Source organism: Trichoderma atroviride, chromosome 5 (genome assembly GCF_020647795.1).
Source record: "Trichoderma atroviride chromosome 5, complete sequence".
Lineage (NCBI taxonomy): Eukaryota > Fungi > Ascomycota > Sordariomycetes > Hypocreales > Hypocreaceae > Trichoderma > Trichoderma atroviride.
The window spans coordinates 3,210,552-3,234,833 of record NC_089404.1 but is presented as its reverse complement, the minus strand read 5'-3'; the positions used below and the strand labels follow the sequence as shown (position 1 = coordinate 3,234,833).

The window sequence follows — 24,282 nt, the reverse complement described above, 5'->3', positions numbered from 1 at the left end:
GTAATGAGCATCAGCACATGCCTTTTTTGAACTAAGATTCTACCACAATATACTGTATAATCTCAAGCTTAGGGTTACTGAGCATTATGATCAATCCACTGAGCCTAACACTATAGATGTATCAATTGACCCGTTGAAACCGCTTGTGGCTGAGCTGAGCTAACATTTGATAGCTGTACGTCATCACGCCAACCCAGCAGCAGATAGCAATGTGTAAGTAGTCTCAGGTCAAACTCAGCTCTACGCATTGCGATGATTATAAATGTAGTAAGACTGAAATAGGAATGTGGAGTAATGAGAAAAAACTATATGTATGCCGTCGATGAAGCTTTAGGCTGGACTCAAGGTAAGAAACCCCAAACTTTAATTAGGACGGCTTGTAAGCCATTCTGAATAAGCCCTAGCACTTGACGTCTCAGAGGAGAGCTTGTCTTATAAGTTAGATAAAAACCCGCGGACTGGCATTAGAAGCACCAAATTTAGTGTGTGCTAATTAATAGTTCGGCCTGTTATTACCTCTTTGTATCTCTAGGCTCTTTCAAGCAGTTTCATACCTAAATCTAGACTCTCAGCTTATCCTAAATCTAGACTCTCAGCTTATCCTAAATCTAGACTCTCAGCTTATCCTAGCTCATAATTATTCATATTTGGCTCCTAGTGAAATACACTTTCTACCGTGCTTATATTCTCCCTTGCATGTCACGCTTTCCTCTTAAAAGCCCCCGTTCTCCCTATCTCATTCGCAGGATGATTTGTCTGTTTTCAATCAGTCAACAGCAATACCTCACCAAGGCTTGTTGAACTTTTAAAGGCGACCTTACGAGTTGTACCGACATTTAAAGATGAGGCCTGTCCTACTGGCCGTTGCCTCGGCGTCAGGTGGTATTTTATCTCACCTTGTTCATTTCATTCGTGGACACAGGGCTTGGGAGGCTCCCAAAATTGTTGGGTTCTACTTCATCGCAGAATGTTTGCTATTGGTGCGCTGTATCCATTCACAAGGTGTGGCTCATGGAGCCTCGAATGCTGGCATCATATCGGCGTCTTATTTTCTGGGACTCTTTACTAGTATCCTGGTATATCGCCTCTTTTTCCATCGCACAAGTCGCTTTCCTGGTCCGTTTGCAGCAAAGATTACAAAACTGTATGGGCCATATGAAGCTCTGGACGGGAAGTCACACCTTCACTGGTCTAAGCTTTTCGAAAAATACGGAGATATCGTACGAATTGGTAAGCCTTGAGTTGAATAGTCATATGGAAGTGGGAGTGACGTGTTCACCCAATATTATAGGCCCTAATGAGCTCATGGCTCTATCGTTAGACGCTCAGCATAAGGTTCATGTAGCAGGATCAGCTTGTTCAAAGCGGAACTCGGCCTATGAAGCGGTGAACTATAACGGCCATGCAAATCTTGACACTATCCTGAATCACAAGGATCATCGCTGGAGACGGCAGATTTGGGACAAAGCTTTTAGTACGAAATGTCAGTTACACCAGATTCATCTTTTCTTCTTCTCAGTACTAAGATCTTGATACATCATTAGCTTTAGAGGCATACGAGCTTTACGCTCGCGAAGTAGTATACGAATGGTTAGAGAAATTGGAATCTCTTCAGGGCCAACCCATCAATACCTCACTATATTCCGCTCTAATACCGTTTGATAACATGGGTCGGATGGGATTTTCTGTCAATTTTGGATCAATCAAAGCTGGCAAAGAAAATCCCATGCTGCATTACCTTGAAGTAACTCTTGGCACTCTTGCCAAACTTGGTATGATATGGTGGCCAATTGCTTTGTTGCAAGCCTTTGGCAGCAGCAACGATCATATAAACTTCCAAAAGTTGGCTTGCCAGATGGTGGACAAACGAAGAGAGGTAGGCACCGCGATTCGCAATTCTGTACCATGTATTTGACAAGTGACATACTGACACCAGTGCAGCAAGCAACTGACGAACATGAGGATATTATGAAATATTTCCTCCAAGACTATAACTCCAAGGAACCTAAAGCTATGCACCATATGGACGTCATATACTCGGACGCCCAAGCTGTTATGACTGGTGGAACTGATACTATTGCAGCCGTATTGTCATTCGCATTTTACTATATGGCACGAGACTCCACCGTTCGAGACAAGCTACGTTCAGAACTAGAGCCACTCTTTGGTCGCACAGTATCTGGCGAATTTACCAACCTTGACTTGGGCGAGGCTGAGGCGCCATACCTGAACGCCGTGATTAACGAGACAATGAGAGTGGATAACCCAACTTGCGCTAATGGACCTCGAATGACACCGCCCGAGGGATTGGAGATTGATGGTGTTTTCATTCCTGGCGAAACACTACTATTTGTGCCTATATATTCTATGCATACAAGTGAGTATCCGCCAGAACTGGCCCTTTCATTTCCACCGACTTAAAGCTATCATCAAATCGCTTAGTATAGTTCTTTTCTAACCACTACAACCTTAACAGGCGCAAAATACTTTGAACAGCCAAAGAGCTTTATCCCAGAAAGGTGGACAACGCGGCCTGATCTGGTAATTGACAAGCGGGCGTACCACCCCTTCCTTCTCGGCCCATACAGCTGTGTAGGGAGGAGACTGGCTATTATCGTACTGAGATTCACAATAGCGTACACGGTCTGGAATTACGACTTTAAGTTTGCTCCTGGCGAAGATGGGACCTCAATCCACCGAGATATGATTAACCAGGCAATTTTGAAAGCAGGCCCTCTGCAATGTGTATTCAACAAGAGAGCTTGAGGATTGGGCCTCAACATGGTTACAAAAGCAGTATCCCTCATGAAGAATGTGTTATCTTTCAACAGAAACTGGGATTTCGTAATGAAAAAGATTGAGTAAACATTCTAGTGTTCGTAGATAGCCATATGTGCCGCATTAAACAAAAACTTAATCGCTAAGCTGATGAAAGTGAAACAAAGTCATTGGATCCATTTCTTTTCGCATGAGAAAGACGGGAAGAATATTATGAGATAGAAGGGTCGATGGCGCTTCGTGAGAGAATTTAGTACTTGCGTGGCGCTGTTAGTGCTTAGACAATCAGCATGTCAATTCCAACCAGAAGCATCAAGCGACCATAGATGAATGAGACAGCGGCTGGGCGATTTTACTTCGTCGTGCTGGAAAGCGAATAGTTATGTGTTACCTAAACTACAAATTCTTTATAGCTTTGGAACACATCTGACCGAACAGCAAGCTGATTGGCTGATGGAGATGATTTCGTTATACTGGAGATGCTCTGTAGGGCCATCGGTTGCTAGTCGCTCAGATCCCTTTCTGTCTTTGTTTCACATGGTTAGCTTGGTTCATTGATTGCGGCATTGACCAATAGGGCATCATTAAAAAGTGTCGTGTTTGTAAGGAATAGCATTTTTATCTGCGTTGATGATCACCCGTCAAGATCTACACAGGCATAGAAGCAAAGACCGCTAAGACGAAAGTGTTGGCACAGTTTCACTTACAGAGAACAACTCATAAGTTCATCAGGACATAGTCATACAGCGCATTCGTTACAACGGTGACCATGGCCATCAACTCCTAACCATCAATGCAGGATGCTCTATGCCATAAGCCAGATAGTCAAAAGTACGATTGAAGATAGCATGAGAGATAAGCGTAGAAGGGGTCAATTAAGATATGGGCACACTATCGTACGCCTCTACAATGCAAATTTAAAGATAGCATACCACCGAAAGCCCTTGCTGTACATCTTGTAGAGTGGCACTCCCGGAATTGTCATGATAAAATGAGTGTCCCTAATAGCTCACTGCATGTGGTTTTTGGTGGCACTCCAAAAACGCAACATCATGCTTCCCATTATGGCAATTTGATTGCTAAAATAGCCTATCAAAGCTTGCTTAGTCCGAGATGGGACCGCCATCTAAAGTAGCATCCTGCAGACTACATGCCTACAAGCGCAGCTAACGGAACGAGTGGGACGATGGCGAGATATTGCAGCTGGAAGCTGTATATCCGATATCTTTGAAGGAGCCAACAGAATACGAAACGCAGATGCTCAGCCTTATTACACAATGATACGATTCATGGCCGGTCCATGATTGGATGGGATAGACGGCGGATCAACGTGTACAGTCTATAGCACGGATGCTACGTATTACTGTTAGCTCTGAGAAGATGGTTCGCCCCGCCACGCTTGAATTGTCAGACCCGATCCGAGGGTCCGGCTCACGGTACGATTACATTTGGGGCCGAAAATCGGAGGTTTACGCCTGATTTATCTTTGGCCTTACATTTGCTCATTGCTATTCTCTTATGGGGACCAAAGCCTTAGCCTCGTACAATAATACAGATTCGTAAAGAAGGATATTTTACGTGCATTGTCGGGATACTCGTGGCAAGCCATAGCTCCAATCATTGTCTACACATTGATAATGTGGCGGGTTTAGTCAGCATATTATCTTCGAGAGGCGAAACGTATCTCATCAAACTTTGGCATCGTATTAGCGCAGTGACAGTTGGCGTTTGTGAGCTATGGTTTTTTGATGGGCCGATTCAACCTCCGTATTGACTCCGATGAGCAAATACTGCCCTTAGTATTTGTCTAAAAGAGAGAGCCCCGATGAAGCTAGTAAAATAGTAGCTGACTTCCACTATAAAGAGAGAGTCGAAAAGCTAGGATCTTGAGCGAAACTAGCATGTATAGTGGAATCAAATGAGGGGCCGGAGTATTCGATTACTGTCGGAAAGATGGCAGCAATATAAAATGCCCCCATATCGTCTGAATGCAAACCAGTAGCATTGAGTCATGATGGCAAACAAGTTAACACAGCCGGTAAGCTGGCACAAGTGCGCGCGGCCCTGAGAATCTAGTGATGGCAAATCAATCCACTCTCGTCAGATTTTAGACGCGAGCTCACTCTCGGACGTCTATGGAGAAATCTCTTCGTTAGCTGTGTATATGTGGAATAGATATATAGCAGGCCAGGCCAACCTGCCGCGCCGCCCTTGACTTCAAGTCTTGAATTGCTGAAGAATACACCTAGAGTTATATGAGACCGATTAATCACAGCATAAATGGCTCAATTAAAGAACGGGACAAAGTCCCCGATCCAACCGGCCTCGCGAGTGGCGGGCTCTACCATGGACGTGTGGTGAGTGACTCAACCAAGTGTTTTGTTCTTATCTCGATGCACTAATAGCTGCCATTAGGTCTATCATCAATGCTGCTGCCGCAACGACACCTAATCAGCCCGTGGTAAACATGGGACAGGGCTTTTTTGGCTACAATCCTCCGCAGTTCCTCATAGACGCAGCCAAGAGCGCGGTAGAACGCCTAGACTGCAACCAGTATGCTCCTCCAAAGGGCCGGCCTCGTTTGCGAGAGGCTATTTCCAACGCATACTCTCCTTTCTGGGGCCGCAAGCTCTGCCCTGAGACGGAAGTCACAATCACTACTGGCGCCAATGAAGGCTTCTTGAGCTGTTGCATGGCGTTCCTCCAAGAGGGTGATGAGGTCCTACTACTAGAACCATTTTTTGACCAGTAAGCGCACCATTTTACGCTGTCTTAGCCTCAAGCATTAAAATGGTCCTTGGTTTGTATTCTAACAGATAGCAGATATATCAGCAATATTGAGATGGCTGGTGCCAAAGTTGTCTCTGTGCCACTACAACCACCAAAGTCTGGCATGACAAAAACACATTCCGCCGGCGACTGGACCCTTGATATAGCCGCTTTCCGAGACGCCATCACTCCTAGAACGAGAATGCTCGTGTTAAATACACCTCGTGAGTAGCCGATGTATCCGCAAAGCGTGACTTCTAACTGATTCAACTCTTAGACAACCCCCTGGGGAAGATCTTTACCCCCAAGGAGCTCAAACTGATTGCAGATGTCTGCGTTCAGAACAACATTCTTATCATATCAGATGAAGTCTACGACCGGCTATTCTATGTTCCCTTCACTCGTATTGCGACTTTATCGCCGGAGGTTGAGAAGATCACTCTAACCCTGAGTTCCGCGGGCAAGAACTTTTACGCTACCGGCTGGCGAGTCGGTAAGTCTTCAATTGTCTTAAAACATTCCAATAATGTTTGCTTGCGAGCTAACTGGGCGCATAGGTTGGGTTATGGGACCCGCAGAGCTTGTACAATATGTCACAAAAGCACACGCACGAATTTGCTACTGCTCTCCATCACCGCTCCAGGAAGCATTTGCGATTGGTGAGTTTGAAGCTTCGAGCTTTTCTCAAATCCGGTCAATAATGCGCTAACAAGTCATTTAGGATTCGAACAGGCTGAAGAGAACGGCTTCTGGAACGAGTGCGTCTCCGATATGAAGGGCAAGATGAAACTCTTCAACGATATTTGGCGTGAGCTTGACATGCCATACTCAGAACCCGAAGGGGGCTACTTTGTAGTGGTCAACATGAGCAAAGTGACGCTCCCGGAGAATTATCCCTTCCCGCCACATGTGCAGGAACGCCCACGAGACTTCAAGCTGGCGTGGTTCCTGATCCAGGAGCTTGGAGTGGCGGCAATTCCGCCCAGCGAATTCTATTCACCGGCGAACCAACATATTGGAGAGCAATGGATGCGGTTTGCCGTATGCAAGCCAGATTCTGTGCTCGAGGCTGCCAAGGAGAGACTTCGGGGATTAAAAGCATACATTAGCTAGACGTTACTATTAATCATGATAAAAATTGGAAAATTAAGTTCAAATACGCACATTTGTAGCCAACATCTTATTGGAGAATAAAGAGGTTGACTTTGTTTATAAGCTGCTTACGGTTTTAGTCGCCGCGTATCGCCGCACCTGCGGGCCATACCGAGGATGATCATCCCCGGAAGATAAGCATCATGTTCAGGGGGCGTGGACCCAGTACTTAGCCCGGCTCAGTCTCGTTGTCGACTTACTTGTATAACACAAGCACTGTATAAGATTAATCGTGTTAAAAACCTAGTTAACTTACACGGCCCGTCCACTTACAATTCTCTGCATGCTCTAGCTGATCATAGCGAGCAGAAAGGCTCTTAGGTGCTTGGTACATGCAGTGATAAGAGTGTGCCCACAGCGCTGCGCTTTGTCTTGATCACTTGAGCTTCCGACTTTGCTGATGTACTGTTACTTTGTGTATTGCGCAGTAGCGAAACTCCACCGTGGGGTAGACGATATACCTGCCTCAACTGTGTCAACTGCAAGAAGACCTCGTTTAGCTACTCTATAGCATCGTGCTCTGTGATTCGCAAGGACTCAGGCCAAAGGCTACAAAACATATATTTATAGGTATAATAAGTCAAGCCTGACGTGATTGCTAATCCAACACGAATGCGAGGCAAAGGGGTAAGGTTGAACCATGTCTTTGACTAAAAGCTCACTACATCCGGCATTGGATAGCCGCTCGATTAGGCTGAGAATCATATCTGCGGTATGTAGTACGCTCGATAGGCTTCTAAATATGCCCAACTAGCTTCTTTCCTAATGATTTACGCACTGGTATATTGATAAAGTATTATCATCAGATCTCCTAGGGTTAATAGCCCTCATACGCTATGTTCGATGGGTTGTCTTAAGATGAATCAATTGCTGATCGACATGTGGTTGACTCAAACCAAGCGGATATAAAAAGACCAACCTCCGAAAGGATCGGCGGCATACAGAAATGGGTCTCGCACACACAGAAACTGCAACAAACAGTCCACCCAGCTGCTCATATTTTGCCTCCACGTGTATATTTCGATTCTGCAGTCCCTGGTTCCTTGATACCCGCTCACCCGCTTACCCGTCTCGCCTTTAAGCAGACTAGTGCTGATCTAACTGAAGCCGAGTGGGACTTGACAACCCCGAACTGCCGCTCTCTTTGTATAAGCCAATGTTACCTACTGCCTACTTATGATAAGCATTGAATCCTACCCTTGGCAATCTTTTTTCTCTCTCCTCTGATTGTCTCGTTTTCTCTATTTTGTAGTGTTTCTGCAGGTCTGTCAAAATGGAGAAAAAAGACGAATCGTTGGTTGAGGGCGTGGTAGACAGGTCTACCGAAAGCGACCCATCTATTGAGATTATAAGGGATTCAGATCGGGCGTTGTTGCGAAAGATCGACTGGCGCTTGATGCCAGTGGTAAGTCTCAGTTGTTGAAAATTTGTCTGAATACTCAATTCACATATTGACTCGTCTCTAGTTATGCATCACATTTGCCCTTCAGGTAAGAAGTCTTGGATCACTTCGTCAACATGTCCGAATATTCAGGATTAGATGCACAAATTGCGTTGAAAGTAAACCACTGACAAAATCTCTACTAGTACTGGGATAAAGGCTTGCTTGGCCAAGCAGCCGTTTTTGGCCTGCGAACAGACCTGGGCTTGACACAAGGCAAATCATTCTCATGGGTGTCTGTGATATTCTACTTTGGCCATATAGTCGGCATGTATCCTGCCTCGCTGCTGGCCCAACGGTTCCGTCCAAAGCGAGCTTGCTCCGTTCTGTCAGTCCTGTGGTCAATCGTCATGCTCACAACCCCCCGCCTGCAAGACGTACTCTGGCATTCTGGCGAATCGATTCTTTCTCGGCGTCGTTGAAGCCGGCGTCAACCCAATATTCATGCTCGTCGTCGGCATGTGGTATACCAAACAAGAGCAAGTCTTGCGATCTAGCATTTGGTTCTCATTCAGCGGCGGCTCATTGTTAATTTCTCCCGTAATCAACTTTGGACTGGCTCATATCCAGAGCAACCGTCTGCATCCATGGCAGATAATGTATCTGTTTGCAGGAAGTCTTTCTTTCCTCTGGGGCATCGCACTACTTTTCATCTTCCCTGATACTCCGGAACTAGCCAAGGGCTTTACAGAAAGCGAGAGAGAGCGCGTGATTGAGCGCATGCGTCTTAATAATGCAGGCACCACAAACACAACTGTGAACCTCTCCCAGATCATGGAGGCACTCTTGGAATATCAGTTCTGGGGACTTATAATCCTTTCTTTACTGAGCTGCACAGGCGCAGCCGTGGTTACTCAATTTGCATCCATCGTGTTCAGTGGCATGGGATTCAATGCTTATGATTCTCTCTTGCTCAATCTTCCAACTGGCGCCATGGCTTTCATTTGCGTCTTGGGCTCAGGATATCTTGGTAGACACTGGAACAACTCTCGATTCTACATCATCTCACTCTCTTGTCTTCCGGTGATTCTGGGGTGTTCATTGCTGTATGTTCATTCCATCCCATATTTCTTTTTTATAAGCGTTACTCACACACATTGCAGTTGGAAAGTCGACAATAAGGGCGCAAAGATCTTTGGTTTCTACCTTCTCAATTTTTTCTCGGCAGCTTGGGTCCAATGCATTGGCCTGGGAACCTCGAATGCAGGCGGTTATACTAAAAAGGCCGTATACGCTGCCGGAACTTTCATCGGCTATTCATTGGGCAATGTTACCGGTTCTCTGCTCTTCGACCAGTAAGTTACAGCTCATGTTGCTTCATATTGACTAGAAGTCTTGTTGAAATGCTAATTCTGATCTCCCCCCAGGAAATTCGCTCCCGCTTTTAGTCAGAGCTTTACAGGCATTCTGGTTTGCTTTGCTGTTTGCTTCTTCCTTGCTCCAGTGGTTCGCGTTATGCTGGATAGAGAGAACAAGAATCGAACGAAACTCTATGGACCGCCTACCTTTGACAAAGCCCTCGAAGACTTGTCTGACAAAGAGAACACTTCATTCAGATATGCTCTGTAAACCGCTTTTAATTTTTATTGTAGCCCTATGGAGCTCAAAAGTTAGATTGATCATGACATTATGAGTACAATTCTATTTAGTAATTCAAATTCTTGACAACAGCCTCAGAAGAGCTGTAGAAACTTTGTGTCACCATCCTGGGCTACCATTTGTTTTACAGAGGTCAAGCAATTTATGCAAATCAACTGAATGGAACCAAATCAAATTTTAATCTTTTCCTAAGCTAAACCATTATTTACCCTGAGCCTTCACTCCAGCAGCTCCCAGAGGTACAACAATGCTGTAGCTCTGAGGGCTATTCTGAGGCTGCACGCCAGTAGTAAGCAACAGCGGCGTCATCAGCCCGTCGTCGGAAAAGTATAGCTCTGGCCTCTCCCTGCGGTAAAAGTTGATGGTTGTCCCATCATCATATTCCACCTCGGTGCTAAATGCCAGCGTTTGGCTGCCAAATGTCCATGGCCCGGTATAGTTCTTGGCCCAGGCATGTCGGCCGACCTTGGGTCCCGAACCAAAGCCTCCATCTGCCTCAAGAGAATGCAGAAGCATGTGGAAGTTTCCTCGCTTATCGCGCCAGACGAATGGATCCTCATTGCCGTCGTTGAAGATGGGGTCTGCCTCGATCTTCGTGTAAGGGCCTTCAAAGCCGGTCTCTGAGATGGCTACGTTGATCTGCTCGGCGCCACCACAATTGTATGGACAGCCTCGGTATACCAATAGCATGGCATCGGTGTGACCAGCGCAGTGTTGGCCATTTGCGTATGCGCCTGTCCTCGAGCAAGAGCTGGCGTACAAGGGAAACGGGGCAGGGTTGGTCACATCGGCATCCCAGTCGCCAGTATTGTCGCCCTGCATCACCTGTCCCTTGAAATCCCAGTTCCGGAGATCTTTGCTGCTGAGCACGGAAATACCACTCTCTCCATTGTTGTCATTTCCTGGTCCGCAGGTGAAGCTCTGTGACTGGCAGGAGTCTGTTGTTACATTCGTGGGGCATCCGATGTAATACAGGAGCCATTCTCGATCAGCCGGGCTATACACAACATTCGGGTTGTGGGCGAACGTTCCCATAACCTCAGCGGCAAAGGTGTAAGGGCCAGCAGGGCCCGTATGAGATTCAGCACGGATGATGCGGCTATACGGAGCCCAGTAGTCAAGACCACAGCCGTGTGTAAACTCGGACGCAAAAAGATGATACAAGTTCTTCTCCCACGGGTCCTTGACGATCTTGGAGCACCATGACGATGTGCCCTCTGCCGTCAGATTGTAGCCGCTTGGCCGTTTAGCAGGACGGATGTCGAGGGCACCACAGTCATCACCAGTCCAAGCCGGATCACACTTGCAGACGCCATTTTTTCCGCAAACGCCATTAAGGCTGCAATCGTCATCGGACGTGCATGTTTGATAAGAAGAGGCAACGAAGAAGGCAATCAAGAGAAATGAGAGCCGGGCTAAGCCCAGCCGAAGGAGTCTCATTGTAAGGCGAGGTAGGCGAATTAGCCGACCAGAATATCCAATGTCCCAAGTATGAAGCTGTTAAAAGCCAGTTTGGGCTCTCATGTTAGAAAGACAACGACTTTGGGTGATATCAATGCTGCATGTCGCATCTTCATTCAAACATTAAACAGTCAATGGTTGGTATCAAGCTTTTATAATCCAATTGCTGCACTACGACTGCATCTTGATCTTGAAGATCGTAGAGATCAAGCCGAAATGCGGGGTGAGGCCGACGGGTAAATATACTAACGACGGCAAGACTGTAGCTTGGGAAATATAGATCGACAGCACTTATTATATCTTTGGTTCAAGCGTTCGGGCGATGAAGGCTCCATCTCCTCAAGGAAGGCAATCCGACGGGTATATTTTGAGATGAGCCAAGAGAGAACTATCGTCATACCTGCGATGCGCTTCGAGACTCATTTGATAATAATGCCGATGCCAATACCGCCCGAATGTCCGCTTTTTTAGCGATTTCCCGCAGCTAGCAATTGCTTGTCCGATTGCTATTCTTCTGCAGCTTCTTCTCTGGAACTAGCACGGTAATGTAACGTAAATTGGCTACTAAAAATCTGCGCGTGGTTGAATCTGGTATATCTTAGCGAGCAGCCGAGAACATGTTTTGCCTTGAACAATCTCACGATAACATGCTATTGATGGATTAATTTCACCAACAGAGAAATGTAGTGGAGCAAATTCCATTAGTTTGTTGTCATATGACGGATTGATAAGGCTGCTGCATATACAATGCTTGATTCAACTGGAATCATTACTCAAGCCTTACTCATTGGACGTTCAACTAGCAAATTGGATAAAGTTGGCGTTTTTGTATGAGTCCCACTCTATCAAGATATCATACCATTCTACTTACTGGCCGAGACTCGCACAATGGTGCATGTAGCTAGATGAGACGTACTTCCTCAAATGGTCTAGCCAGCTACAATCTCTTCTTTGCCATACGACACTCTAGATGACTTGTCTCAAAGGTCAATAAGAGGCTGGAATTCATAGCTTTCGTTGGTTGGAAAGTATCAACTGCAGAGTTTATAGGTAGCTAGCAATCACAATACGAGCTGCCGGCAACCACAACATCGCGTGCCGCTATAATTCGATTCCATATAACCACCAACGCTAGCTTGCACTACATTGTGGCCTTGTGCTCTTAGACTGTTTGTCTACGAGATTACAAATTACGCGTCTCATACTTCTTTTACTACAAGACGTCAACGGCGCCCTCTTAGGATGTAGTTCGTGCTTTTGCATCACCAAAAGCCGACGACAACATGGTTGAAGCTCTCTGCTTAAAGACATGAAAAGTTCAGCCAGGCGGGCGCTTATTACATGTATGTAGCCAGCATATTATTGCCGCTATCAAAGTTACGTACATGCACTTGATGGTTGCGAGCGCGCGGCTATTACTGCCCCGAAGCAGCTTCGCCGGCCCCTTCCTATCCCATTTTAAATATGGGTTTTATATATGCTTGTAACAATAATAATGGCTTTCACAACTCAAGATGTCTCTCTATAGATACGATACACACTTCACTGTAAGATGGACCATGTCGTTATTCTCTGGTTAGCTTCATGGCACTCAATCATAACTTCCAAGTAAATTGAAGAGCTTATCAGCGCTACAAAAGAAAATCCTGAATACGAGCTATCTAATAGCGATATCAGACATTACACGCATCTTAATCGTACGTGGGCTTCGCATCCTCAAGGATTCTGTCCAAGAGCTTGTGCAGCCTCAACGCATCCTCAAAATCGGGAGCCTTGCGCGTAGCAAAAGCATCAAACAGATACGCCGTGTTCTGTCCCGGGAATGCTACGCTCTCAACATGAGCCGGCGTGCCCTCTCCCCACGCAACGACTCTACCTCCAGCCTCATCCTTGGCAGTCTTGATACGGATTTCTCGCGGGTGGCTACCCATCTGCAGCATGGGCCCGTCAATGGTGAACTCGATCTCGCCCTCTGTACCGGTGATGATCCAGCGCGTGGTCTTGCCAACAATGTCCGTCGTCCGGCGATAGTTGACGCTGGCGAGGGCACCGCTGTTGAGGACGCCTTGGACGAACATGTGGTCCGGGGCCTTTCTGGGAAATGACGGGTTGACAATCTTGCCAGTGCTGTGGTCGAGAAGCTTGACTGTGGGATATTGTGTGGCAAACGACGCCTTGACGGTAGCAAAGTCGCCCAACACATCCACAAAGCCTGCAAGGACTATTTTGTGTGTCACCATTAGCTTCTGTTGTTGCCCAGATGGCAAATGTACGTGTTGGATTGCACTTACAGTGGGCCAGTGCAATATGGAATTCGTTACCACCGGTCTTGAGATCCAAGTAGTAAGTTGCATCAGCTCCCCAGACGTCGGGAGGTCCAAAGGTGGGCGCCAACTGAGCCTCTGAGCTCGTGACCTTGCCAATGGCACCGCTGGCGACGAGCTCCTTGAGTTTGACAAGGGCGGGATCAGAAATGAACTGCGTTCCAATAATCGTCTTCAGGTTGGCGTCCCTCGCCAGCTTTGTCAATTCCTCTGCCTCTACCGTGTTTGCTCCAAGGGGCCATTCCACAAAGACTTGCTTCTTGGCTAAAAGTGCAGGCTTGGTCACAACGTAGTGGTGTCCAACATTGATGGACACGGCCACCAGGTCAACATTGGGGTCGTTGGCAATGTCCTCCGGGCTGCCGTAAGCCTTGACGTTGGGGCCCAGCTTGTGGAAGTCGATGGATCGCTGAGAAGATGCCACGGAAGAGTTGCTCACGGCAACGACCTCGTAGTGAGGCGAGTTGAGAAAGGATGGGAGGAGAGCAGAAGCAGCCCAAGATCCGACGGAAAGGAGTCCAGCTTCTTTGGCGCCGAGACCAATGATACCAACTCGAATAGGGGCCATGTCGATGATTGTGTTAGGATGAATACGAAGCTGCTTGTTAGTTGCTGTATTCAAGTGATTGACTTGTAAGAGATATGATGGCGATGGTAATGGAATTGTGTGCTCTTCTTCACTCATCTATTCAAGGACTCGAGGCAGTATTTGTACTCTAGACATATGAGCTCCAGTCCCCCCCCTTCCCCTCATTGGCATTGATTCTATATCTCGCCATCATAGTTTCACTCGTGTCGTATTGAGTCTTCATCCAGCATCGCATTATTAATGACGCCATCCATACAAGATCGGAATTCCGCCAGAGTTGGTACCAGAAGGATCAAATCAACCGCCGCCTGCAGTCGGGAATTAATTTGTCTCTTGTCGATTAACTAAGACTCGCGTACTGTAGTAGGCGGTAATCTAATACGCCCCGTCTCGATACGCCCCATCCCCAAACTGCAACTGCGTGACTACGTCTAACCTATTAAGACGACGAATCTGGCGCCACAAGATTTCATCAATCAAGCCATGGTGCCTTCGCTGCCCCCCTGACCGAGATCCACTTGAACTCCGGCATGAGACCCACGCGAACTCCGATACCACGGAGATATTATCCGCCCGCCCTTGACTAATACCAAGTCGCTTAATGGCCGTGTCTTTCCTTTTACGGACATTCACATCTCAACCTTCATCTCCAAGTAGAGTTTGTAAATTTTGATCTCATCGTCTTCATATCCTGTAGAGTAAAGAGAAAGATGCCCATATCCAGGAAAAAGACGTGCGTCCAGTGCAGAAAGGCAAAAGCGCGCTGCAGCCTGACTCTCCCCCGCTGCTCTCGATGCCTCGACAAGGGCCTCTCGTGCGAATATGCCGCCGTCACGATGCCGCGCATGGCCCCTTACTCTACCATCATGGCCAATACTAGTACTGCCAACGAGGATCGATCCGGGAACCTGCATGGCGGCGCTACGGACTTCCGGAGAGTCTCCGCTAAGCACGCAAGACATCAGCTTGGCGTTTATGCGGATCCAGAAGTTGGTCCTCTGAGCGAATCGCTAGCAATGGCCACCGACTCGCCTCCTCTTGAAGCCGCTGCGCCAGTCCTGGCTCCGTCTGTGGAATCTTCTGCCACTTGGCCGGTGACAATGCCAGCTGATCTCGGTCTCGGGCCTGATATGGCCTTTACCATCGCGTCGTTGATAGAGCCCTGTCATAACATCACGAGATTCATGAATAGCATCGACATGGGCATTAGTCATGACACGGCTGTTGCAGAGACCCAAGACGCTCGCCTTCGCATCAACGTCCCAGGCACCCAATCAGACGTTCTCGCCAACGACTCCTCGTCTTGCATGCTCACCAGCCGTCGCGGCCTCACTGCAAATGCAATCCTCACAACAAAGACCATCTTTGGCCAGGTGAGCGCCTATCCCGCCTTGATGGTCAGCGGGCTCTCCCTTCCTCCCTATATCCACAGCAAATGTGCTCTGGATGACAGTACAACATATAATTGTGCAAAGGCACAAAAGCACGAGTGTCTGGGGAAAACGTTAAGTATCTGCGCGGCCCTGGTAGGCATGTGGCTGGAGAGAACCCCGGCCAGCAGCCCTTTTATATGGGAGACGATATACAAAGAAATCGCCAGATTGGATCATGAGGTATTATTGCATATCTTATGCCCTGATTCATATTAAAAATCCGTAAACTAACCTGTCCCTTTTTGAATATGCCAGTATGAGTCATTTGACATGGAGACATTAGTCGAATCCATGCAGGCCATGATGACATACATGCTACTCCAAGCACAGGACACAGATACAGTAATGAAGAACGACGTCAGGTTTCTTCTCACAGCATTAACAGTAAGCACATCATTGCATCAGCCCTCTCCAAAGTCAGTAAGCCAACAAAAATACTACACAGCATTGTTGTGGAAAAGTACACGAGACCCTAGAGTACAATACATTCGTCGACACTCTCGACAATCCTCTTGATCGCAAAACGTGGGCTCAGTATGAAGCTACACGAAGGTAATCGGATTTCTTGCCTCTTTCTCTGTCTCCCTTTACTAACAAATCACAAATTAGAACAGTATGTCTCATCTACACCGTAGAAATATTCCTCGAAATCAGATTCCGCCAGCAAGACTTCCGCAGCTGTCAAAAATTCGCCAACGCACCCCTCCCCTGTATCCGCGATCTCTGGGAAGTCCCTTCCACGTATGAATGGAAGAAGCGATACAATGCCTTTCTCCGCGGCAGATCTGCTGACAAGATCCTCACCCTTTCTGATTACAAGCTGTCGCAGCAGTTGTCTGCTGAGGAGTTTGTCAGCAGCACCACCGCTGGCGATAACTGTGGATGTATAATAAAAGACGTGTTGAGGTGGTGCGAAGGGCTGGATCAGCTTGGGACGTTGATTACACTGGCGTCTTCACTTATCAAGTATGAATTGGACTCGTCAGAAATAGCAGTTGGCTACGTCAAAGCCCCGTAAACTGAAGCCTCACAATACACACATCATGGAATTCTCTTTCCAGAGAAACGGATACACAAGTAATAATGTATAATGAGAGAGAAAACATTCATAATAATCATAAGCTCTAGAATATGCCATCATGTCTTCTACAAGTTTCATCACTCCATCATGGTATCTCCATCCAGCTCCTGCGCCTGTCCAGCAGCAACAGCACCGGCTTCCAACAACGGCCCAGCAACAGGGACCGCATGTCTCGGCCAAACCCTCTTATACAAGCTAATCGCCACAGAGTCCTGAGGGTTGATACGTCCGTCAAACGTCGCCTTGAAGTAGCCGTGAGTGCCCAGAGGCTCCTTGAAAAAACCGCTACGTCCGCGCTTGGTCCACAGGGGCATAGCCTTGAACCACTCCACGTCCTCACGGTTGAAGAACATGTATCGAATGGTGACAATCTTCTTGTGAATGTGGTATGGGTGGCCGGCGAGGACGACACGCTTGGCAACAACGCGGGATGTTGAAGGAGGCAGAGCCGTGCCTGTCGCAATCAACGTCAGGCCAGCGTTTGATGTGCCCTCACCCTCACCCTCAACATCTGTGCCCGCAACTGTCCGCTTGAAGAATAAGACAGGAACAGCGCCCCACGTAACAGGTCCCATGAATGTGGCAATGGCCGATTGGCCAGGGTGTAGGTATCGGCAGTACTTGTGTACGTCGTTTGGCGTCGAGCCAGACTGTGAGAAAAGAGGCTTGATAACCATTCTTCGAGGGCCGCATTGAGCAATCAGCTCCTCCTTGGCCTTGATCGAAGCAGTATAATCAGAGCTGAGGTTAATCAGATAGTTAACCACAGTCTTCTTGTTCTCATGTCGGAGCAGAGAAACTAATGTGACTGGGGAGTTGGGGTTGTAGGACTGCGCTGTGGCAGTTGGGATGCCCTTGATATAGACATGAACGCGAGTTCCAGGCTGCACACCACCAACCAAAGCCTCACGAGTCGCTCTTGAGCGCGAAGAGTTGTAGTCAGGAATCTGCAGCAATCGGCGCCATTCTTCTGGTTCGTAAGCTCGATCCTCATCTTCCTGCCAAGGAGAAGTTCGGAGACTCTTCAAACCACGGTATCGAGCCAATCTCTCTCTGGCCAGAACATTAGGGTGAAGCTCAACTTCATCGGGGAACTCTCTGTCGTCTTCAGCCTCATCACGCTTCCGTGCTCGATACTGCTCCAGCTGAACAGCATCCTCATCTTCATTAGGCTCCATCATCTCAGATTGGGGGTATTCCGAAGCAGCAGCTTCTGTGGGCTCAGGCTGGGCAAAGCCTTCCACACCATCCTCGGGACCAATTTCCTCCTCTTCAGCGTTTTCGTCATCCATCTCCATATCTTCCATGTCAGAGCCGGAATCCGACACGTCATCCAGATACCAAGCGGACTGGTATTTTGAAGTTCCCTTGGGTACTTTTTTCGTTCCAGCCGTTGCCTCATCCTCCTCGTCCGAAAAGTAATGATGCTCGTCTAACAATACACCCTTCTTCTCTGATGGCGCCACAGACATGGCGGCGTCATCTTCTGCGTCCATCATAACATCCTCAGGCGCGAGTTGATCCAGGTCATCTCGATCCTCAGAGGGCTCTTCCAGAACCTTTTCTTCCTCGGTCTCAACCGTCGTCTCTCCTTTCTTCTTAATTTGCTTTGGTAGAGGGGCGGCAACAATCTTTTCAATCTGATATGTGCCCCAGTCGCCGACCTGTATCAGTCGATCCGCCTTCAACCCTTTACCCCTAACTACACCGGTGATGATTGTAGATTCCGAGTCGTTGGATGCAAACTTGACGCTTTCCGCCAGCATCCAGCTCCTCTCATCCCTCCACCTGATGCCCTTGGGGGTTGTGCTGCAGAGGGATCGCATGAGGTTGGCACAGTCCTGCCTATTATCGATGCTATAGAGCTTCTCTTGCTCGGGGTGGAAATGCATAATGAAGGACTTGAGCGAGCTCATTACACCAGGCCTCTGCTTTGCTGGTTCAATTTTATCAAGCCCTTGTACCATCGTGAACAATGTCGACAAGCCCTGGCTCTCGACGCTTCGAAGAATCAGCTCTCCCAATGCGTCAACCTCGACAGAGGCAGATAGAACAATAATGACGAAATCGGCAGCGCTGGCGGCGTTCAAGCAAGCGCCAAGATCCCTTTCGAGAGCAACATACTGCAGCTTCTGCTTGAAACGGTCGACCGTCACTTGGAGGTTGTTGCTGCTAAGATCGGCCTCGATATCGACGCTGCTATTCAGCGACTGAATGGCCGCCTTGGCGTCGCCATCAGCGCAAAGAGGAATGACGGCAGCGATCCTCGGGGCTGCATCTTTCCCGGAGAAAACCGACGTCTCCTTCAGGTGCTCTCTGTGCTTTGTGAGGCGAGTCTGCTTCGCCTGGTTCCGTCGGTCGAATTTAGACATGACTTGTTGGTGGGGAGTTTTGCGCGATCCTTTTTCGTCTGGGACTCGGCCTGTGGAATGCAATGTTAGAGTTGTGCGCAACATATGGGAGAAAGTTATAAGAAAACAAAGAAGCAAAGTTTAATTCCACACAGTTGGGTTTCCACACCTTTTGCGCGATCCCTCAGCTCATGCTTGGAAGCAGCCCTGGACTTGAATGGCTTGTTGGTGACTTTTGTCGTGGGCCGATGATGATGCGCCACGGCGGACATGTTTGCGTCGCCCCCCAGCCTTGAACCGAAACGGTAGCGATGCCAGTTTGTTATGTTGTGAAATGCTCAACAGCAGGTATTTTTCGGCAATTTTTCACTCCAATGCGAATCCTCCAAGGTTTCGCAAGATTAGCCTATACAGAAGCGCAAGACAAAATGCAGAATCGATTATCTAGATGGTGGGGTTTTCTTGGTTATCGAGAATTTTTTGTTGTGGCTCGTTATCGATAACCGCGGTGGGCTAGCGCATTCTTGCTCTGCCAATAGCAGCACTGCGATAGGCCGCGACAAAGTCTGGGCGCTGGAAATTTTGTCTGCAACCTTTCATAGCCTAGAACCCGGGCGTCTTGATTTCTCGAGTTTGATCGCGAAAATCGTCCAAAAGTCTCATCAGCACAATGGGTGCTGAAACAGCCGTCGCGCGGCCTCCCACGGCCCGCAAGAGCGATGCAATTGTCACCAAAGAGCGACGAACAGACATAGCCACTCGCGCAGAGAGAGAAAAGGCCCGACGGATAAGGGAAGCCAACCAGGCCTATGGTCGAGGAAAGCAGATCAACACCAAGCAGATTAAAGACAAGAAACTCCGAAGGAATTTGAAAGAGCTGGAGAACAAATATCAGAATGCGGCCCTGAAAGCTAAAGATGCCGAGATCCTGCTAGAAAACGAATCCGGATTCCTCGAGGCCGAAGGAGAGCTGGAACGAACATACAAGGTCCGACAAGACGAGATTGTGGCCAATGTTGCAGTCGAGACGGCGAAGAAGCGATTCGAGCTCAACTTGGATCAACTGGGTCCGTACCTATGCGACTACTCGAAGAACGGACGAGAACTGCTGCTCGGTGGGCGAAAGGGCCACATCGCGACCATGGACTGGCGAGAGGGCAAGCTCGGATGCGAGATTCAGCTGGGAGAGACAATTCGAGATGTCAAGTGGCTGCATAACAACCAATTCTTCGCGGTGGCGCAGAAGAAATATGTCTACATATACGACCGAAATGGCGTCGAATTACATTGCCTGCGGAAGCACTCCGAAGTCACACACATGGAGTTTCTCCCATACCACTTCCTCTTGGCTACAATGGTACGAATTTTTTTTTTTTTTTTTTTGTCTTTCAAACGAGAAATGGGATATCCAACTAACCACGATATCTAGAACACCGGAGGCGTTCTCAAGTACCAAGACACCTCGACCGGCCAGGTCGTCGCCGAAATCCCATCAAGACTTGGCCCCCCCTTGCTCATTAACTCACAACCCCTACAACGCCATCATCCACGCCGGACATCAAAACGGCACAGTAACTCTCTGGTCGCCAAACTCCGCCGAGCCAGTCGTCAAACTATTAGCACATCGAGGCCCTGTGCGATCCGTTGCCGTCGATCGAGAGGGCCGATACATGGTCTCAGCAGGACAGGACGCCAAAATGGCCGTCTGGGACATTCGAATGTTCAAGGAAGTCAACACCTACTCGACATACACCCCGGCCTCTTCCGTCGCCATCTCAGATACCGGCCTCACAGCCGTCGGCTGGGGCACCTCCATGACCATTTGGAAGGGCCTCTTCAACAAGAACGCCGCCACCCAGGAGCGAGTAACACATCCCTACATGAAATGGGGCCGCGAAGGCAAGACCGTCGAGCGCGTCCGCTGGTGCCCCTTTGAAGATGTCCTCGGCATAAGCCACGACAAGGGCTTCTCCTCCGTCATCGTCCCCGGCGCCGGAGAGGCCAACTTCGACGCCTTCGAGGCCAACCCCTTTGAGACGAACAAGCAGCGACAGGAGACTGAGGTCCGCGGCCTGCTCAACAAGCTGTCGCCCGAGATGATTGCCCTGGACCCCAACTTTGTCGGCAACATCGATCTGCGGTCCGACGCGCAGCGCAAGGCCGAGAAGGACCTGGACGCCAAACCCGCGGACATTGCCGAGGAGATTCGCAACCGCGCGAGAGGAAAGAATGGCGCGTTGAAGAAGTACCTGCGCAAGCAGCGCAAGAGGAACATCATCGACGAGAAGAGGATGCGGGTGGACGAGCTGTGGAAGGAGCAGCAGAAGAAGAACGACAAGAAGCGACAGGAGGTAGAAGAAGATCTGGGGCCGGCGCTGTCACGGTTTGCGAAGAAGGAGTAATAGCAGTTGGTACATATCAAAACGTAGTATATACTAATACCCATGGCATGATAGACAAAAGGAATGGATGTGCAGTGAAATGGATGAGATGGCAGCCATGTACGCTGACGGCAAGAGATGTCTTGTCATAGAATCGTCAAACACTTTATTCTTTTTCTTCCCTTCTGTTCCCAGAATGCCATTTTTGATCTTGCTAAACCCATACATAGAAGCTCATAGCATCCTACCGTGGCTTAAAAATGCTTAGCAGCCTGTCTTGTCGCCTGGACGCCGTTGATGCAGCAATGCCCGCAAGTCTTCTCTTTCAGCCCATGTAAATCAAAAAACCATGCAATAATATCCCGTATGTATGTATATATAACTGTACGTCCTCTTACAACAGCTTCAGCCCTCCCGTAACCTTGTCCACCAAGCTCTTCGGTGCCGGTCCGACGCCCAGCACCGTCATGCTGCCCGCCTCAATCTGCGTCCGGCCCGCGTCCTGAATCACCTCAGCCGTGAGCCCCATTGCGCGGGCTTTGCCTCGCAGCTCCAGCATCTCGGCTTGGCTCTTGACTTGGACGGCGATCTTGGCCTGGCCGAAGCGCTCCCAGCGGGCGAGCAGCTTGCGTTCGGGGGGAGGACGGGTCGGCGCGGGCGAGGGCCTTGTAGCAGGCGAGCGTGGCGTGAGAGCACTGAGCAGCGATTTTGCCTATGATGAAACGAGTCTTGTTAGTTAGGAGCTCACAAGCAAAGAAGAGAGGCAGAACAAGAGAATCGTACCTTTGGTCATGCCCAGATCCGTCCTCACAACCAACACCAGCTTACACTCCTCGCTAGTGTCTTCCATCAAGCTCCTCTTCTCCGCCACTCCCGAGTCTCTAAACTTGAGCCCCTGTCTCATATCCGCATCCAGCCCGTTGGCCCAGTTCGGTGCATGGTCCAGTGTGGCATCGTCCTCGTCCACGTCGCTTTCCTCGCTCTCGACAGGATCGTTGTGGTACTTTCGACGTTCTTCCGCTAGAGCTGGGGAGATGAGATATCCTCTGGCGGTATAGATGCCAAACACGTAGCCTGTGACGACACTGGCGAGGGCGGTGGTGAGGATCATGCCCGTCTGGGTGGGCTGGTCGGGAGAAGCCATGGCGGGGGGTGGGAGCGTGGGCGAAGAATTGACTGTTGGATACGACGAGAGCAGGTTTGTTGTATGATCTGGTGGGTAGTTTTGGTATGGAAGATGGGCGGGACAAGATGAGAGGCAGAGTCTCAAGGCGGTGATGCTCAGGAGTTGCAAGCGATACGGGACATGCAAGTTTCAAAGTCGAGAAAAGAAAAAAGAGCGCCACTAGCTGCAGCCACAGCGCTCTTCCACCGGAACACGGCGACCTGCCCGCCCTGAAAGACCCCTCCAACCCCACCTTCGGCCGCTAATCCAGCGCTAAAGGCCGCGTGCTCTGCATTCATGTGAATCCGCGAATCCTCCCAGTCTTGCCCGTTATAAATCGCCTTGAATCCGCAACGCCATTCCTTCTCTCACCACCACCATGGCAGACAAAAAGGCCCTCATCGTGGCCCTCTCAGGCTGCTCTTCCAGCGGCAAGACAACGCTCGCCCGGCTGCTGCGCGACATCTTCCCCAACACGTTTATCTTGCACGAAGATGACTTTTACAAGCCTGAGACTGAGTGAGACTCGCCCCTCCATTGTATATTGAGTGAATGTGACTTTTAAGTTTCTTTCACTCACTTTTCAATCCCGTATCTCCTCATAACTTGTATATATATATATATACATATATATATATACTAACAGGCAACTTCAGGCTCCCGAAGAAGCATGATCTCCTCGACTGGGACTGCGCAGAGTCTATAGACATTCCCGCCATGGCCGAGGCTCTCTCTTATATCCGCCAACACGCCGCTTTTCCAGTACGTCGCTACTCATCTCTTCCTCAAAGGCTCCCTCCTGCTAATAGCCCTCTCTCAGCCGACTCTAGACTCTTACCAAGACAAGAACTCCGTCGGCGAATGCCCCGTGCCCCCTTCCACCATCTCCGCCCTCAAAGCCAAAGTCTCCTCCCTCCTCCCCTCAACCCACCCCCTGAGCACTTCCACCCTGCATCTCTGCATCCTGGACGGCTTCCTCCTCTACCCGCCCTCCATGGCCGCCATCCAGCCCCATCTCGACATCAAAATCTTTCTGCGCGCCTCATACGCCAAAGCCAAGGCCCGCCGTGAGGCCCGCGACGGATACGTCACGCTGGAGGGCTTCTGGGCCGACCCGCCGGGATACGTCGACAAGATTGTCTGGCCAAACTACGTGGCAGAGCATTCGCACATGTTCCAGGACGGGGATGTGGAGGGTGAGTATAAGGCTGATGTGCTGGAGCGAGAGGCGATTCGGGTGCCGAGTGACAAGGGCGTGGATGGTGACATGGACAAGATTCTGGAATGGATGGTGGATTTGATATTAGAAGAGCTGAAGCAGCATGCTTGATGCTTTTAGACAAGTTACCCAGCACCCTAATCTACTATCCAACATCTTGGCTACTGCCTCTACAGCCTCTACTTCTAAGTGTATATGGCAGTTCAATTTTTGTGCTTATATGGACTGGTATAGTTGGGATGCTGGACAACTTTTCTCTTATAGACCAGACTTGAACAATAGATGATTAAGAGGCCCCCTATTGCTTACCCTTCTATATAATCGAATAAAAGATGTGAGCATCGCTCTCGAAATGAAGTATGGTGTCTATCTAATCAACCAATCTAGCATATAAGACGACAACTCTCATATAGCCCCCTTTTATACATCCTAAAACAAAGTACCTTCAACAACAACATTCCCACACAACCACAAAACGCTCATCCACAAACATCATTCAATCCCCCTCCCCCATCACCACATCCCCCTCCGCATCCCTC

The 24,282-nt window shown here is 48.9% G+C and overlaps 12 protein-coding genes across 12 annotated transcripts; 8 read left to right on the top strand and 4 right to left on the bottom strand.

Annotated features, from left to right (window-relative positions):
* Positions 1-1,305: 1,305 nt before the first annotated feature.
* Positions 1,306-3,430, top strand: TrAtP1_010298 (uncharacterized protein; the record flags this gene model as incomplete). The annotated part of the gene is made up of 4 exons (XM_066114644.1): positions 1,306-1,474; positions 1,545-1,876; positions 1,942-2,377; positions 2,477-3,430. The coding sequence occupies 4 exons, from the start codon at positions 1,306-1,308 to the stop codon at positions 2,764-2,766; spliced, it is 1,227 nt and encodes a 408-aa protein (XP_065970740.1). The 3' UTR covers positions 2,767-3,430.
* Positions 3,431-4,685: 1,255 nt separating this feature from the next.
* Positions 4,686-6,693, top strand: TrAtP1_010297 (uncharacterized protein). The gene is made up of 6 exons (XM_014089810.2): positions 4,686-5,135; positions 5,194-5,526; positions 5,602-5,771; positions 5,825-6,040; positions 6,105-6,206; positions 6,269-6,693. The coding sequence occupies exons 1-6, from the start codon at positions 5,059-5,061 to the stop codon at positions 6,658-6,660; spliced, it is 1,290 nt and encodes a 429-aa protein (XP_013945285.2). The 5' UTR covers positions 4,686-5,058; the 3' UTR covers positions 6,661-6,693.
* Positions 6,694-7,972: 1,279 nt separating this feature from the next.
* TrAtP1_010296 (uncharacterized protein) lies at positions 7,973-8,562 on the top strand (the record flags this gene model as incomplete). Its single annotated transcript, XM_066114643.1, has 3 exons — positions 7,973-8,104; positions 8,166-8,189; positions 8,287-8,562. The coding sequence occupies 3 exons, from the start codon at positions 7,973-7,975 to the stop codon at positions 8,560-8,562; spliced, it is 432 nt and encodes a 143-aa protein (XP_065970739.1).
* Positions 8,563-8,584: 22 nt separating this feature from the next.
* TrAtP1_010295 (uncharacterized protein) lies at positions 8,585-9,709 on the top strand (the record flags this gene model as incomplete). Its single annotated transcript, XM_014089565.2, has 3 exons — positions 8,585-9,186; positions 9,244-9,435; positions 9,508-9,709. 3 exons carry the CDS (start codon positions 8,585-8,587, stop codon positions 9,707-9,709), a joined length of 996 nt encoding a protein of 331 aa, XP_013945040.2.
* Positions 9,710-9,940: 231 nt separating this feature from the next.
* On the bottom strand, positions 9,941-11,179 carry TrAtP1_010294 (uncharacterized protein; the record flags this gene model as incomplete). The annotated part of the gene is made up of 1 exon (XM_014089811.2): positions 9,941-11,179. The coding sequence occupies one exon, from the start codon at positions 11,177-11,179 to the stop codon at positions 9,941-9,943; it is 1,239 nt and encodes a 412-aa protein (XP_013945286.2).
* A 1,612-nt stretch (positions 11,180-12,791) lies between these two features.
* TrAtP1_010293 (uncharacterized protein) lies at positions 12,792-14,196 on the bottom strand. Its single transcript, XM_066114642.1, has one exon. It carries the CDS (start codon positions 14,090-14,092, stop codon positions 13,148-13,150), a length of 945 nt encoding a protein of 314 aa, XP_065970738.1. The 5' UTR covers positions 14,093-14,196; the 3' UTR covers positions 12,792-13,147.
* A 559-nt stretch (positions 14,197-14,755) lies between these two features.
* On the top strand, positions 14,756-16,622 carry TrAtP1_010292 (uncharacterized protein). The gene is made up of 4 exons (XM_014089537.2): positions 14,756-15,726; positions 15,802-15,930; positions 15,992-16,098; positions 16,156-16,622. Exons 1-4 carry the CDS (start codon positions 14,824-14,826, stop codon positions 16,562-16,564), a joined length of 1,548 nt encoding a protein of 515 aa, XP_013945012.2. The 5' UTR covers positions 14,756-14,823; the 3' UTR covers positions 16,565-16,622.
* TrAtP1_010291 (uncharacterized protein) lies at positions 16,623-19,410 on the bottom strand. Its single transcript, XM_014089813.2, has 2 exons — positions 19,148-19,410; positions 16,623-19,049 (listed from the first exon to the last, which is right to left on the bottom strand). The coding sequence occupies exons 1-2, from the start codon at positions 19,248-19,250 to the stop codon at positions 16,705-16,707; spliced, it is 2,448 nt and encodes an 815-aa protein (XP_013945288.1). The 5' UTR covers positions 19,251-19,410; the 3' UTR covers positions 16,623-16,704.
* A 238-nt stretch (positions 19,411-19,648) lies between these two features.
* On the top strand, positions 19,649-20,407 carry TrAtP1_010290 (uncharacterized protein; the record flags this gene model as incomplete). The annotated part of the gene is made up of 1 exon (XM_014089555.2): positions 19,649-20,407. The coding sequence occupies one exon, from the start codon at positions 19,649-19,651 to the stop codon at positions 20,405-20,407; it is 759 nt and encodes a 252-aa protein (XP_013945030.2).
* Positions 20,408-20,675: 268 nt separating this feature from the next.
* On the top strand, positions 20,676-21,380 carry TrAtP1_010289 (uncharacterized protein; the record flags this gene model as incomplete). Its single annotated transcript, XM_066114641.1, has 1 exon — positions 20,676-21,380. One exon carries the CDS (start codon positions 20,676-20,678, stop codon positions 21,378-21,380), a length of 705 nt encoding a protein of 234 aa, XP_065970737.1.
* Positions 21,381-21,871: 491 nt separating this feature from the next.
* TrAtP1_010288 (uncharacterized protein) lies at positions 21,872-22,503 on the bottom strand (the record flags this gene model as incomplete). Its single annotated transcript, XM_014089814.2, has 2 exons — positions 21,872-22,071; positions 22,143-22,503. 2 exons carry the CDS (start codon positions 22,501-22,503, stop codon positions 21,872-21,874), a joined length of 561 nt encoding a protein of 186 aa, XP_013945289.2.
* A 332-nt stretch (positions 22,504-22,835) lies between these two features.
* Positions 22,836-24,249, top strand: TrAtP1_010287 (uncharacterized protein). Its single transcript, XM_014089815.2, has 3 exons — positions 22,836-23,043; positions 23,181-23,286; positions 23,345-24,249. Exons 1-3 carry the CDS (start codon positions 22,904-22,906, stop codon positions 23,852-23,854), a joined length of 756 nt encoding a protein of 251 aa, XP_013945290.2. The 5' UTR covers positions 22,836-22,903; the 3' UTR covers positions 23,855-24,249.
* The last annotated feature ends 33 nt before the right edge of the window (positions 24,250-24,282 follow it).